This window comes from Octodon degus, unplaced genomic scaffold (assembly GCF_000260255.1).
Source record: "Octodon degus isolate 3935 unplaced genomic scaffold, OctDeg1.0 scaffold00057, whole genome shotgun sequence".
NCBI classification, from domain to species: Eukaryota; Metazoa; Chordata; class Mammalia; order Rodentia; family Octodontidae; genus Octodon; species Octodon degus.
The window spans coordinates 3,863,112-3,878,367 of record NW_004524633.1 but is presented as its reverse complement, the minus strand read 5'-3'; the positions used below and the strand labels follow the sequence as shown (position 1 = coordinate 3,878,367).

Genomic DNA, 15,256 nt, shown 5'->3' with positions numbered 1-15,256 from the left:
CTTCAACCCCCCCAATAAAACAACCCCTAAGCAATAACATCAGAAATAAATTCCTATATGAACTCCAATGAAAATACCACAGAAACACGCTTTGTTTCAATTGTCACACCCAAGGCAGCCTTCACACGTGACGACTGCAGGTTCCACGTACACATCTCGCCTACACTGACAGCGCGTGTGCTTAGCTTTCCTTTCCTGTGTGGCCGTCTTGTCACCTCTGTTCTCTTCCTGTTTGCCAGGAGCTTTGTACTATAGTGTACAGTGTGCACTGAGGGAAGTAAGATGCTAGTAGCAAGTAGGTAGTGCCGGCTTAGAACAGACCTCCGCGTGTCCACGTCAGCTGGCTACTTGTTTACAAAACCTGGAAGATCATGTGCGAGCTACAGCGTAGACACAGAGGCCTACAGAAATAAGCCTGCTTCTACTGGCACAGCCCAGGCGCTCCTCACACGTGACACCCGCGTGTTGCACGCACAGCTGTTGCGACGCTGGCAGCACAGCTGTGGTCTTCCTGTCCTTCCTTCCAGGACGCAGTGACGCCCCTTTTCCTGGTGCTGTCGCGGGCTTTGCGATGCTCCTCGTGCCGCGCCCCTGCCATCCCCCTGCGCGGTGCTCCTGTGTAGCTCCCGGGCAGCAACGGTTTGCTTTTCCTCCGCCATAATGATCTCCTAGGAATGCCAGTCCCCGTTCTCTAAGGAAATTTCTCCTTGATGTTTTGCGCTTGTTATTTTCTTTCTCAAACTTTTCTTTAAAAAAAGAAACGATGCCACCCATGTTTAGGATCAAGTGGAAGCCAGCCGTTGGCCAGTGCTGTGGGTTTCAGTAGCCTAGCTGCTGGGTAACTTAACTCGTCAGCAGCTTCTGCTGCACTCTTGCTGTGGAAAGGTCCGCTCAGCCTTCCGTTTGTCGAGGTGTCCTCGTCAGGATTTCTGTCGTGGTGCAACGCTGACGGCAGCACCGGTTTGTTTTTCTTTGCCATATACGAGGCCAATGTTACATCTTTGTGAAATCCAAAGATTTACGCTTCTCTGTTTTGAATCGCAACGTTTCATTTGGGATTTCTGCTTCGGTCCTGCGTGTGGTCCCTGCTCTGGTTAACTGGTGCTGCGTCAGCAAATGTAACATCCATTGGAAGCCGTAAGCCAGTGTCCATTGTCACGTTCCGATTACTTTGGGAGATGGGCGCAACAAGCCTGCTCACACATCCTGGGTTTATTACTTAGGAATGGGGACCTGGCGGCTGAGTTTAGGATAAAGGTCTAAAGTGGAAGCATAAGAAGTCTTCCCACCTACAAGGGCATACATTTTATGCTGTGTTTTGACCCATCACTTTTCCATAAATCTTTTATATTTCTGCAGTCACCAAATAAATCAGTGCTAAGCTGGGGAGATAGCTCAGTAGCATAAGCACCTGCCTGGCAAGTGCAAGGTCCCGAGTTCAATCCCCAATATATATATTAAAAAAAAAGTAAAGAGAAATCAGTGCTAAGTATAGCAAGCCTTTTTAGTTTGGCTAGCAAGGTGTCATGATAAATACATTTTTTAATACAGCTGCTGGTGCACGCAGAATGTTTAACTTGCACTTTAGCCTTTGTGTTTCATGTTAGTCACCAATGGCTAAAGCCTTGGTCCAGCAGACACCCCTTATTTTCCACTGTGACTTTGTACTTTACTGTCGTCACAGTGGGCTGTGCAGCTCAGTGTCTTTCTCTGAGGGACACAGGAAGCAGTGAAGGCACTTGGCACGATTAGTGGCAAGGAGCACGCGTGTGTGTGAAAGTGGCAAAGCGGGATTCTTACCATGTTACAGTTCATCTCACTGGTTTTCTGTCTGTTTACGTGAGCATCACAAAGTGTCCAAACTCAGGCATCACTCCGTTCCAGGATTTGTTTTTTTCAAAAAGGTTTGTTTTGATTTTTCTGGTAGAAATAGTCTGTTCAGTGACTAACAGTTGTCTGGTTCCTGTGGGTGCAGGGTGATTCCCTGGGTGTCTGCCACAGTTCACTTGCACCTGTAGGAGTCCTGGACTTGGTATTTACACATGTGTGCTGAGGACCACCTCCTGATGTGGAGGTTTCATGAATTGCGTTGTGATTTCCAAATATTAAGAATGGAGGAGAAGCCCTGAAGCACAAGTCAGAGGGGCCCTCAGAGAGAGACAGTCCCACCAGCAGCCCTCGTGGCACCCCTTCCACTTAGGCTGGGGAGGAGTCCCTCTGTCCCCTAGCCTGCTTCTGCCTCCATGCTCAGTCACCTTTTCTGAAGGGGGCATAGGTGCAGCCCCATGGGCATCAGATCCACCATGGCTTCAGAGCAGCCCAGTGATGCAGAGCTGGGAGGCAGGTGGCAGAGCAAGAAGTTTTGTCCCCAAGAGTGAAGGGACCTGGGTATCTTCCTGTGCTTGCCTGGTACCTGGGGCTGCTCTCCGCCAGTTGTGGTAGTCGGTGTGGGCCCAGGAATCTGTCTCCAGGGACAGGAAACAGCGCCTGTGCTGGACAGGCAGCTTTTGGGTTCTGCTGCATATGGGACAAGGACAGGTCTCGGGAGGCTGTGAGCCTGGGCCCCTACCCCTTCCCTCTGCAGCCAGGGCTTCCACTTGGACTTAGTGGCAGACACGGCCAGCCATCACAGCCACCATGAGGTCACTGCCTTCTGCTTCCCTCCAGGGCGAGCACCTTGGCAGGGGCACACGGACACACATCTACTCCGGGACGCTGGTGGATTACAGGGATGATGAGGCAGCTACAGAGGAGAAGCGGATAAAAGTGATCCTCAAAGTCCTCGACCCCAGCCACAGGGACATCTCTCTGGTTGGTGCCTCCCTGGTCTAGAGAAGCCCGCCTTGCACTCAGAACCCTTTCCTCAGCACAATCATAGCTGCCTGGCCGGTCGCCCACCCTGTCCTATCTGAGGTTCCACGTGGTCTCAGCTCCCACATCAGTGGGCCACCTGCCTCCCTGGAATGCCATGGGCCCCAGAGGGACATGGCAGGGTTGGTGTGGATACCTGCTGCCTCAGTTTCCCATTCATTCTATTTATTTATTTATTTATTTATTTATTTTTTTGCGGAACCAGGGATTGAACTCAGGACCTTGTGCTTGCCAGAGAAGCACTTAACCTACTGAGCCATCTCCCTGGCCCCTTCCCATTCATTCTAATACGGCAGCCAGCTCTGCATCCAGTAGCATTTTCTAAACCAATCTTATGGCGGTCAGACTGGCCCTGCACTCACAGGTTAGGGACCATTATGGCAGGGGTGGTGACAGCACAGCCCTAGCCGTCCCTCCGCCCCACTCTTCCACAGGCCTTCTTCGAAGCAGCCAGCATGATGCGGCAGGTGTCTCACAAGCACATCGTGTACCTGTACGGCGTGTGTGTGCGGGACGTGGAGAGTAAGTGTGCGGCTGGTGCAGTGGGGCAGGGCTCAGCAGCTGGAGTCCCTGCCCTGCTTGGTTCCTTAGCACCTCTTCCTGCTTCAGGTACAGCCTGTGCTGGGCTGGAGGCTAAGGCAGGCAGGGACTCTGCCTCTGGTTCCTGGCACATACATTTGAAACTAAGATTCTTTTTTTAATCATCCCTGTGTATGCTGGATTATTTTCCTTTGTACTCAGCTACATATTCACCCATCTTGTTATTTTGGATTTTGAGATGGGGTCGTATTAAATTCCTCCTGTGTCCAGGCTAGTCCTGCTTGGCCTCTCAGAGTGCTGGGATGACAGGTCCCGTCCCCCCCCCCCCCCCCCCAGTTGAAGGGAGTTTCTGTTCCTTGAGGGCTTTGCTTCCTGGTGCTCTCCTGTGAGTTCCTGGAGCTGTTCCTCCTTTGTGTGGGGAGGAGCAGACATCAGGCAGAGCTGGCCCTTCCCTGTGTGACCACGCAGGGTCCCTCAGACTGGCAGGTGGGGCCTGCTGTCAGCACGCCCATGGATGAGGGCCATGACCTCCAGAGCTGTCCCTTCTGAAGACATCTGGTTAGAGTAGAGTGGGGTACCAGGTCTCTGCGGGGTCCGGCATACATACCTGTGTGTGCATGCGCGTGTGCACATGTTTGTGGCCCAGGCCCTACACTGTGGAGGCTCTGTGGAAAGGGGTGACCCTGTCCTGAGGCGGAAGCATCCAAAGGGCTGTGTCTGCTGCAGATATCATGGTGGAAGAGTTCGTCGAGGGGGGCCCTCTGGATCTCTTTATGCACCGCAAGAGTGATGTCCTCACCACCCCTTGGAAGTTCAAGGTTGCCAAGCAGCTGGCCAGTGCTCTGAGTTACTTGGTGAGCAGGGGCTAGCCATGAGCCTAGAGCTCAGTGGGGATGGCCACATGGGCCATGCTGTGGGTGGGAACTGCTGTTCTCGAGGTGTACATGAGGCGCAGCACCACAGTGCCTGGGTCGACCTGCCTGGGAGCTGATGCCTGTCGTGCTTCTCCTGGGCCTGTGTCACTGGTGGGGACTTGTGGCCTCAGGGCCCTGTGCAATTCCCATAGTACATGTGATCGTGTAGGGTGGGGAGGGAGGACTGGCTGGCCAGATGTGGCCCTCATCCTACAGGAAGACAAAGACCTGGTCCACGGCAATGTGTGCACCAAGAACCTCCTGCTGGCCCGCGAGGGCATCGACAGCGAGGTTGGTCCATTCATCAAGCTCAGTGACCCTGGCATCCCCGTCACCGTGCTGTCCAGGCAAGGTGCGTCTGTCAGGAGGAGGAGGGTGGGCTGGCTCCACTGTCCGTACAGAGCCACTGGGAGGGTCCTGCGCTGTGGGCCTCTGATAGCTGGGCAGTCCCTGGGTCCTGCCCTGTGATCAGCAGCTCTGCCAGACGCCTGGGCAATGGGGGCAAAGCTTCACTCCCAGCACCCTGAAGGTACTGTGCTGTGTTCTCACTGCAAGCCATAGCTCCATGTACTGAGGCCTATCGTCTTCGAGCTGTAGGGTGGAGCTACTTGCGGCCTACAAGGGCAGACAGGGTCTGAGACACAAGTCTGGATCATCCAGGGGAGAGGGCAACGTGGGCCTGTAGGCGGTGGCTGTGCAGGGACAGAGCATGTCCTCAACATCCTCACGTGGACTACAGGCCCTGCTGAGCCCAGGGCCAATGCGAGAAGGGCAGGCCTGCCTTCCTCTGCTGCTGCGCTGGCAGCAGGGTCACTGTGAAGGCCACAGGCAGGCCTTGGGTAGCTCTGCTGGGCCTGGCTTAAGCTCTGCAAAGGCTGCCAGCTCTGCCCTGCGTAGAGGCTATAGAGGGCTCCAGGAACAAGGGAGAGAGGGTTTCTGGGCCTGCCACCGTGAAGCTCCTGTGGGCTTGCCGTGCATGGGGCAGGGCCTCTGCGGCATGCCTCTCCTGACTTCTCTTTCTTGAGCCTCTCCTGACTTAGGTCCCTACCCCATGGAACCCCTGCTGCCTATGAGGCTGCACCCCTCCTAGGGGTTGTTGTAAATGATGTCCCTGGCCCTGTAGCTGAGCTGGGAGGACCTGAGAGTGAGGCCTGCCCTGGGGTTTCTCCCCAGAGTGCATCGAGCGCATCCCCTGGATCGCGCCCGAGTGCGTGGAAGACTCCAAGAACCTGAGCGTGGCCGCTGACAAGTGGAGCTTCGGAACCACGCTCTGGGAGATCTGCTACAATGGCGAGATCCCGCTCAAGGACAAGACCCTGGTCGAGGTGAGCAGCTATTCCCAGCCCTCAGGATGCGCAGGGCTCCGGAGAGCCTCAGCCCCAGCTCGTGGCTGCGGAACTGTGTTGGGAGTCTGTGTGTGCAGTCTGCTGTGCCTCGGGTACAGAAAACAGACGTAGGTTCCTCCTCTCGGGGCCTGGGGGTGGCAGGGAGTGGCTGGCACACACATGGGAAAGTGACGCTCAGAAGCAGGCTTCAGCTACACACAGCAACTGCAGCGCATGGCTTCTTTGGAATTTTTAAAGTATCAATTATTTCTGAAGTTTAGGACAATAGAGTAATTAAAATTTTGGAAAATAGAAAAAACCATTTAAAGTCATCTCTGATTACTGTTAACACTTAGGCATCAGTCTTCAGTCTGTGTGTATCTCTCTTTAGGAGGAGGACTATACTAGGTACAGTTGTGTTTTCTTTCCTATGAGACAGAACAAATCCTCAGTTTTTGCAAGTGTAACCTGGGTGTGTCATTTTGTTTTAGCTGACTCCCCCACTGACCTGCTTCTGTCTTTGGGTCCCTTCCTGGTGCTCACTGAGTTGCCTGGCCTGGGCTCAGACCTCTGAGCCTGCCCGTGGTGGGCACTGCAGGTCACAGGGCAGCAGGCCGAGCTGTTACTCCCCAGGCAGCCAGCTGCACAGCATGCTGGGAGAGCACCTGGCACAGATGCTGGCATCTCCCAGGCAGAGGCTGAAGCTTGGTGGTAGCTCTCGGTTTCTGCTAAGCTTCCTTCCTTGCAGAAAGAACGGTTCTACGAAAGCCGCTGCCGGCCAGTGACGCCATCCTGCAAGGAGCTGGCTGACCTCATGACCCGCTGCATGAACTACGACCCCAACCAGAGGCCCTTCTTCCGCGCCATCATGAGGGACATCAACAAGCTGGAGGAGCAGAGTGAGCCACAGTGGGCCTGGAGGGTGGAGGCAGCTGGGGGTGAGGCTGCTGCCCAGCACTCACCTCTCTTTTCTTCTGTTAGATCCAGACATTGTTTCAGAAAAAAAACCAACCACTGAGGTGGACCCTACGCATTTTGAGAAACGCTTCCTGAAGAGGATCCGCGACCTGGGAGAGGCAAGTGTTCCCTGCTGGTGGGCTGGGGTGTCCTCTACTTGTGGCAGTCACAGGCCACCTCCTGGGGTACGATTCTCCCTCACTGCACAGGCTGTGGGATGTGTGTCTGTATCGGTTACTTTTCTCTTGTTGCTAGGACAAAATACCTGACACCCAACATTAAGGAAGGAAAGGTTTATTTAGCTCACAGTTTTGTGAAGGTTTCAGTCTGTACTTGGCTGGCTCCCAGGCAGAGGGCACATGGTGGCAGGAAACAGCAAAACAGCAAGGGCAAAAGGGAGGAGCAACTGCAGCATTGGCTGTAGCAGAGAGCAAGCCTCTCTCCCTTCTTAGTCTCTCTCAGGCTATCCGTGGGGGTGGCACTCACTCCCATAGTCCCAGCTTTGGATCGTGAATTGATCACAGACTCCAGAAGCCCGCCCCATGACTGCATGAGCCTTGGGGGCACAAACAGACACAAACCATAGCAGCACTGCCTGCCCACGTGACCAGGTCATAGCTTGAGCTTCCCTGGGGACAGATGTGGTAGATGTAGGGAACCTCTGTCTGCCTGTCTGGGGATTACTGCTCCATGGAGCTGTGGTGTGGGGACCAGTGCACAGTGCTGAATATGCCAGCAGCTCTGCCCTTGGCTCTCAGATACCTGTCCGGGGCAGTCGGACTAGAGTGGCATTGAGGGTTTTGGTCTCTGCACAGCCTACTGTGGTCTCTGTCAGTGAAACAAGGGCTTCGGGGTCCTCTGAGTGTCGGTTCTGTATCAGTGGCTAGGTTGGGTGTTTTCATGAGCATGGGGTCGCATCGAGCTGTGGGAGGTAGGGACCCAGCTACCCACATTCCCCCTGGGTGGCCTGGCTTGGGTCTAACCCATGCATCTCAGGTCCCTAGTGCACAGGCCTGATCCACGGCGCCCCATGGGCCTGGCCCATTAGTCCCCTGTGGCTGCTGCCCTTTCCTGACTGAGACCAAGGCTGTGAGGCCAGGAGAGGAGGGGGCTGCCCAGTCTCCTGGGACAGCACCCGACCACACACACCTGATAGTCGCACGTTCACCCTGCACTCCAGGGCCACTTTGGGAAGGTTGAGCTCTGCAGGTATGACCCCGAGGGCGACAACACCGGGGAGCAAGTGGCTGTCAAGTCCCTCAAGCCGGAGAGTGGAGGCAACCACATCGCCGACCTGAAGAAGGAGATCGAGATCCTGCGGAACCTCTACCATGAGAACATCGTCAAGTACAAGGGAATCTGCACTGAGGATGGTGAGTGGCCACGCTCTCCCAGGCCGCGCCCTGCCCTAGTGTCACCCTGAGGGGCATGGAAGCAAGAGCACCCGCTGTGCCCGTGTCGGTGCTGGCATGGTACCCACGAAGCTGGTCGTGTACTGTCTGCATCAAGCAGGCGCTGAGTGGTCATAACCACAGCCCCATGGGGCTGCTGCTTTTTCCTTTGAGGTACTGGGGAGTGAACTCAAGGCCTCTGCTGAGCTGTATCCCGGGCTCCCATTTTCTTCCATCTTTTGTTTTGATACAGGCGCTGATTGAGTTGCCTGGGCTGGGCTCAGACCTATGAGCCTCTTGCCTCAGCCTTCTAGGTGTGGGTTTAGAGCCCTGCACCATGATGCCTGGCATGCCATTTATGAGACTTCTATTTTTTTCTAGGCCAGCTCCTGTATGTCCTTTAACACTGGGAGTGAAACCAGTGTGGTAACGTGTCTGTAGTACCAGGTGCTCAGAAGGCCGAGGGAGGAGGGTCATGAGTTTGAGGTCAGTCTGGACAACTTTCAGACCCTGTCTGAAAATCAAAATCAAAACACAGACAGTAAAAACAAACTGGTAGTGGAAGGACATGACTAACATTTTAGAAGTTCTCGTTTGCTTAGCATTGACAAGAGTGGAGGCTGTGCTGGCCCGGCTGGTGCTTGTGAGGAAGGCCAGGAACCCAAGTGTCCCAGCCCTCCCTGCCGGGGGCCAGCAGCACTGGGGCAGGTTCTTCCTATCCACCGGCCCTGAGTAGGACACGGCTTTCTCCTGCACAGGTGGAAACGGCATTAAGCTCATCATGGAGTTCCTGCCCTCAGGCAGCCTGAAGGAGTATCTTCCTAAGAACAAGAATAAGATTAACCTCAAGCAGCAGCTCAAATACGCCGTTCAGATCTGTAAGGTAAAAGCATGCCACCCCTGGCAGTAGGTGCAGCTGTGCCCATGTGTGGGTCCTTGATTTGTCGCCAGAGTAAAACATAGGCCCAGGGAAGAGAGGTATGAGGCAGAGCTGCTTTCGGGACAGAGCATGGCAGCGTGCAGGCGTAGAGCAGGAAGTCGGTAGTGTTGGGGGTCACTTTCACCGTGGAGCCGCAGGTGACCTGAGCAGTGCGCTTTGCCCACTGTCCCCCAGGGCATGGACTATCTGGGCTCCCGGCAGTATGTGCACCGCGACTTGGCAGCCAGAAATGTCCTAGTGGAGAGCGAGCACCAGGTGAAGATTGGTGACTTCGGGCTCACCAAGGCCATCGAGACTGACAAGGAGTACTACACAGTCAAGGATGACCGGGACAGCCCTGTGTTCTGGTAACGGAGCCGAGACCCAGGGTTCTTGCTGGTGAGGGCCTGAGCCTTTGCTCTGGCCCCACTTCAGGTTGGAGTACATTCGAAGCTCTCAGGGGGCGGAGTTCTGACTGCTGTGCAGGCGCAGCATGAGCCGACCTGAGCCTCGCTCCCCAGCCCTAACCTCCTGCTCCAGGAGCCGCCTGCTCCTGCCTCAGCATCTACAGGAGCCTGGAGCGGATAGGAGAGGCTGTGGGCAGTGTCATGGAGGCTCTGGCTCCCTTGCTAACAGGAGGGACACTGGCCACAGCTCCCTCTGCCCTGAGCCCTTGCCAGAGATGTCCCCACTGCAGCTCCTGTGAAGCTGACTGGTGCCCCCGGATGCACATCACAGACAGCACCCCCCACCCCCACCCGGGTAGTCAAGCCTGTGTCACTCCAGTGTATGCCAGCCCTGCACATGGGCCCAGCAGTGTGGGTCAGTCCAGTAGGCCTAGATAGCCTCAGTGTTTCTGGAAGCTGACGAGTTGAAAGGAGGGCAAGGCGGCTGTGGCAGATGGGACAGAAAGGGCAAGACACGTGCTGGACTGGCAAGGAAGCCAAGCTGGGGTGGGCATCATCCTAGGAGGAGAGAGACAAGATCTTGCAGGTGCGGAGGGAGGTGGCTGGAGCCAGTGATAGCATGAGGAGGCCTGGTGGGGACGAGTTTAGGAAAGCAGACTTGCATCCTGATACCTGGCTCGGCTGTGCAGGGTCGTCACCAGCATGCATCCCTGGGAGACTCGGGAGTGCAATCTCTGTGGGGGTGGGGAGGGTCAGATGTGCAGGAGCTCCACGTCCACCTCGGGAGCAAAGGGCTGCTGTCCTGAGCCGCTCATCACGCGTCTCAGTGCCTCCCTCCCCAGAACCATAGGCCGCCTGTCTCCTTTAGGTACGCGCCAGAGTGCTTAATTCAGTGTAAGTTCTACATCGCCTCTGACGTCTGGTCTTTCGGAGTGACGCTGCATGAGCTGCTCACCTACTGTGACTCGGACTCCAGCCCCATGAGCGTGAGTCTTGGCTCTGCCCCGCTCGGCTCTGGGCCACAGAGCGCCTCTCGACTGATGGGCTTCCTCCCACGTGGCCTTCCTTGCTAGTTTTAGTGTCTGATACTTAGGCTATGTCCACAGGATGACTCTGCTTTCCTGGGTCTGTTCCGTGTGCAGAGATGGGCAGCCTGGGAGGCCCACTCACGCCCCCTTGACTCTGGGCTGGGACTGTTCCCCTACACGAGCCCCCACTCAGGGCAGGGGTGGCGGGCAGCGCCCAGGACGGTGGTCACAGGCCGATCATGGGGGCCAAGGGGAAAGAAGCGATGTCATTGCTTTGATTTCCAGTTGGTTCTTGCAGTCCTTTGTTTTTTGTTGTTTTTGGCGGAACCGGGGATTGAACTCAGGCCCTTGCGCTTGCCAGGGAAGCACTTATTCTATTGAGCCATCTCCCTGGCCCCAGTCCTTTGGTTTTTATACAAGCGTGTGTGCAGCCAAGCGTTTTGTTGGGTCTTGTTTTACATAGCTGTTCCTGAAAATGATAGGCCCAACCCATGGCCAGATGACCGTGACAAGACTTGTGAATGCCCTGAAGGAAGGGAAACGCCTGCCATGCCCGCCCAACTGTCCCGATGAGGTACGTGGGCTGGGAAGTGCACTTCTCCAGGTTTTCATGGGAGGGCTGCAGGTCCGGGGCAGAGTAGAAAGTGTTTGCAAAGATACGACTGAGCCTGCGCTTGTGGTGGCACCTTGGAGACACTAACTTGGGTGGAGGCCAGGACAGCCACGGCAGGGCCTCTTGGGGTGTCACAAACCATCCCCAAATGAGGCTCTGCGGGCCTTCTTGTGAATCCCTGAGTGAAGCCATTGCGCGCATGTCATCCACCCACAGTGCATCACAGTGACTCCACATCCAGCAGCGTCTGGCGTGAACAGCCTCAGGACTGGCTCTGGCAGGCGGCTCCAGGCGGGGCCACCTATGTCCTTCGCAGCAACAGTGGCCACCCAGGCTTCACTGTCTTCATGTGGTCTTTAACTGTGTTCCATACGCTAAATCTCAGTTTCTGTGTTTAGATTATTGAAATACTTTATAGTCTTATTAGACACGTAGAATGGCTTTTCCCAAAGATATTTTTGCACTCAGTGCTTTTGTAATTTTTCAGACAGCTTCCTGATACATTTTCACATTGTCACTATTTTTCTTTTCTTTCCACTTTTTACAGGTTTATCAGCTTATGAGAAAATGCTGGGAATTTCAGCCATCGAGTCGGACAACCTTCCAGAGCCTTATTGAAGGATTTGAAGCACTTTTAAAATAAGAAGCAAGAATAATATTGAAATTCCATTGTTTATCAGACCCTCCTACCACAGCAAATACCCAAGACATTTGTAAAAATGGTGGAAAAAGCTTACATTCTGTCGGGAAAGCCCCACAGCGAGCTCTTGGCTGTACAGGCAACGTACACTGGGTGCCCACCACGTGGAGAAACCTCCTCTCCCCGTTGGGCACTTCTTAAGTCCAGTGGCCGATGGTGGCAGCCCAAGTCCCAGGAAGCACTCAAGCACTCCTCTTGGAAAGAAACCCCCGTTGCTCGGTCACGTGGCAAAGGGGGCGGGCGTGAGGGGGGCGACCAAAGCCTGTCTCCAGCCATTGCTCCGGTTGCTGTCTCCCCGGCGCCAGGCACCCGAATTGCTTTCTGGCCTGTTAACCTAGTAGGAACAGATGCCTGGGTGGCCAGTATGGCTACTGCGCCTCTCAGGACAGGCTGAACGCGCCAAGCTCCCAGACCCCTTTCTGTACTGCGCCCTGGCCCCTGTGGGACCGCAGCTTGGAGCAGGGCTTGGGTGGTGGCACTGCTGCTTCCACGCTAGCCCCTGGCACCACTGTTGTATGTCCTGGCTCTGCGCTGGGACAGTGTGGGATCTGCCCTGCTGCATGTGAACCTGCTGTGCCTATGCTGTCCCCAGTGTTTTCCTCTAGCCACACAGGCTCCCCGAGCTGGACGCTTGGCACACTTTGAAGACGCTGTCCCTGCAGCAGGCTGTGCCGGCCTGGGTGAATGCATGCACACGGGGAGCATGTGCCACAGCCCCCAGCCTCGCTGGTCCAGGCCTGAGCACCCACCTGCCAGACCACTCACTGCTCTGACCTCTGCCTGTGGTGCAAAATTTGCAAGAAAAGAGCTAGCCAGTGGTACTCGAGAGCTCAGGATGCACCCATCAGTTTTGGTTTGTTCGCCGGTAGTCGGGTGACCCAGGAGGTAAAGCTCTGATTTCAGTGTGAGCCATGAAGTTCTTTACCACATCTTGCTGTTCCCCTTCTGTGCAAGCGGTCAGGACTGCTTCCAGGAGGCAGTGAACTCACCTCTTTGGCCCTGTGTCCCCACTTCACAGCTCCTCTGTGTCAAACCTGTGGCCATTCTCTATGCACTTTGTTTACTCTTTATATAAATAAATGTACTAAGGGCTTCACGTGCAGGTGCCTGTCCTGGGAAGTGTTCCTCTGCATAGATCGCCAGCAGTTTACACATGCACAACAGTGACAGGTGGGGCTTTGCAGAGGCTCAGGCAGGCCCACACCTCGCCCCTGCTGGTCGCTTGTATTGGGTGGGCCCGTCGTCCATCCTGGGTGGTGAATCTGCGTGTACTGTGATCAGAACATCCCTGTTTCAGATTCTCACCCTCTTGCTCTTCTATTACAATTCTGACATGAAATCCACTATCCTTGCTTTCCTCTGCTTGTGCTGTCAAGGAAGGTGACCGAGCACTTAGGCTGCAAGATGCAGCAGGGAGGAAGGGCAGGGACAGCGCCGATATCACCACCTCCTGACATTCGCAGGGAGCAGGCTGTGCAGAGATGGTCCCCCCTTCTTAGCTGTCCTCCAAGCAGTGCACATGTAAGGTGGACCAAGGAAAAGTCCTTCTGATGCTTACAACACAGGCACAAATTTTAGATGTTCTCATTAAAGCTGGAGAGCGGCATCTTTGTCAAATACACCAACTCCCAAAATAAGGTATTTTACCGAGCTGACCCTGAACACCTGGCCATCAAGAGCCCAGATTCCTTCCACTGTAGCCTTAACACACTAGAGAAATGTAGAATTTCTAGATGTGAAAGGTGCTCATACATTTGATGGCAATCTTTAGAAATGGTGACATTTCTAAGCGTCATAGTCACAGTGATACACAAGGGGGTGAAACTGCTGACATCTCAGCCTTAACAGGCCCCGAGAGACGAAGCAGAGGGTAAGGTACGGCTTGCTGTCTCCAGCAGGTTGGACGCGCTCTTGTGAGGCGGGACTCCAGCAAAGGCAGCGCTGGCTTCTCTGCAGAACGATGAGACGGCTTGATGATAGAGGCGCAGAGCTGCGTCTGTGCCACACAGACTTGTCCCAGAGGCTGAAGTGGGTCTTGAGGTGACACGGCAGCACAGGGCATTGGCCACAAGGTCCAGGCGCGGCCGCACTCTCTGAAGGACTGGGCTGCGATCACCCTAGAGCTCTGCCCGTGCATGGCACGGCAGTGGCCACCAGCAGAGTGAGTGTTGGAGCCTGCATGGGTCCCTGGAAGCCGGGCTGAAAGCCGAGTTTCACGGGTGCTTCCCGTCTTATGTTTTCTCCATGTTCCAGCCACTGAAAACTGAACGTTCTCAATGTGAGGGTTTCAGTGGGTGGCCTGCCACACCCTGTCTTAGGCCACCAAGTTACTCTCCAAATGCTTCTTGTCCTGGAAGGCGGAGCTAACAGCTGGACCTCAGGCAGTCGCAGCAGTGCGCAGTGCTTCGGCCCACCCAGCTGGGGGCGGGGCATAAGGGACACGCGGCGTCGGGCGCTTACACCCTTACAGTGGCAGGAAGAGGCCTAAACATCCAGGCGTGAAGGCAAACCGAAATGCACATTGGCTTATAAGAAATTTGTTCTAAGGCTAAGGAAACCGCTGTTTCCCGTTTATTGCTTCAGATTTCATGTGATGTCAAAATTGTTCCCAGTCCTAAAACAAGGAATATTGGAACAGGGTTAGTTTTTCCAAAGAACTGTAAGTGAACGTCATATTCATTAAGACACATTTGATTCTGGTGCATCGTGTCCCCAGGGCATGTCTCTTGTTGCTGCTTGTGTCTCATTTGGCAGTTCTGCCGGCTGCATGACCCGTATGAAAGGCTCTGGCTAGTTGGGAAGTTAAGGCAGCGCTGGGCAGCTGGGACACTGCCGGGAACCAAGCAGGTGGCGTGGACTCCGCTCAGTAAACGCGCTTCTTCTTCAAGTAGGTCTCTATGTAGCACATGCCTGTGCCCTGCGTGTGCTGGTCCACGCAGTCCCTGGTGCCACCCTCAGGGGCGGTGAGCAAATAGGATGCGCCCCGCTTCTCAGTTCTGAGAGAGGACACCTGTGAGAAGACAAAAGCATGGGATTAAAGGCTGAGTTAGATGAGGGTAGAGATCAGACAGGTGACACAACATGGCCACACTCCATCACCGGATCCCAAGGAGGCCAGGCAGTGCACAAAATGTGAGGAGACGCTGAGCGAGGAGTGCTAGAAATCAAGGGAGGAAAGGATTTTAAAAAGAGTAGCAGGAAAATGGCAGAGTTGTGAACACTAGCAACTCTGCTTCTCGGATTCAGAAGCCAGACCCTGGAAGAAACATGGGGAAGGTAAAAGGGGAAGCAGACCCTGGAGCCAGGGAGGATCTGCCAGAGCTACAGCCTCCACAGACGCGAAGGGCTGGGCCCTGCAGCAGGTGGGTCGGCCCACTTTGTCCTGGCAAGTGGCTCCTGGACTGCAGGAAGGGAGCCACACCTCCAGAGATGGTGAGGGCTGGAGACTTAGGGCCCGGGAGTGCTCGGCTGTGGGAGGGGCTGGTGGGCCCTGTCCCCACGGGAGTCCTTCCATGGCCAACAGCTCGTCAGGGATTCCAGGCTGAGCACTTGCCGTATCCCAGGGGTGCTTGGGCAGGCATCATTCTGGGA

At 55.1% G+C, this 15,256-nt stretch overlaps 2 protein-coding genes across 3 annotated transcripts in view; one reads left to right on the top strand and one right to left on the bottom strand.

Moving 5' to 3' along the window:
- Jak1 (Janus kinase 1) overlaps positions 1-12,784 on the top strand; it is a 36,431-nt gene extending 23,647 nt beyond the window's left edge. For both annotated transcript variants that reach the window (XM_004633972.3, XM_004633971.3), the window contains exons 12-24: positions 2,668-2,811; positions 3,306-3,393; positions 4,138-4,265; positions 4,542-4,677; positions 5,499-5,650; positions 6,399-6,549; positions 6,632-6,726; positions 7,788-7,980; positions 8,757-8,881; positions 9,113-9,285; positions 10,193-10,310; positions 10,816-10,926; positions 11,513-12,784. In XM_004633972.3, coding sequence (XP_004634029.1) covers positions 2,668-2,811; positions 3,306-3,393; positions 4,138-4,265; positions 4,542-4,677; positions 5,499-5,650; positions 6,399-6,549; positions 6,632-6,726; positions 7,788-7,980; positions 8,757-8,881; positions 9,113-9,285; positions 10,193-10,310; positions 10,816-10,926; positions 11,513-11,608 — 1,710 coding nt within the window. In that variant the 3' untranslated portion in view covers positions 11,609-12,784. The remainder of the gene's footprint in view (positions 1-2,667; positions 2,812-3,305; positions 3,394-4,137; positions 4,266-4,541; positions 4,678-5,498; positions 5,651-6,398; positions 6,550-6,631; positions 6,727-7,787; positions 7,981-8,756; positions 8,882-9,112; positions 9,286-10,192; positions 10,311-10,815; positions 10,927-11,512) is intronic.
- Positions 12,785-14,203: 1,419 nt separating this feature from the next.
- Positions 14,204-15,256, bottom strand: part of Raver2 (ribonucleoprotein, PTB binding 2) — a 63,060-nt gene continuing 62,007 nt past the window's right edge. The window contains exon 13 of the mRNA XM_023718303.1: positions 14,204-14,675. Coding sequence (XP_023574071.1) covers positions 14,529-14,675 — 147 coding nt within the window. The 3' untranslated portion in view covers positions 14,204-14,528. The remainder of the gene's footprint in view (positions 14,676-15,256) is intronic.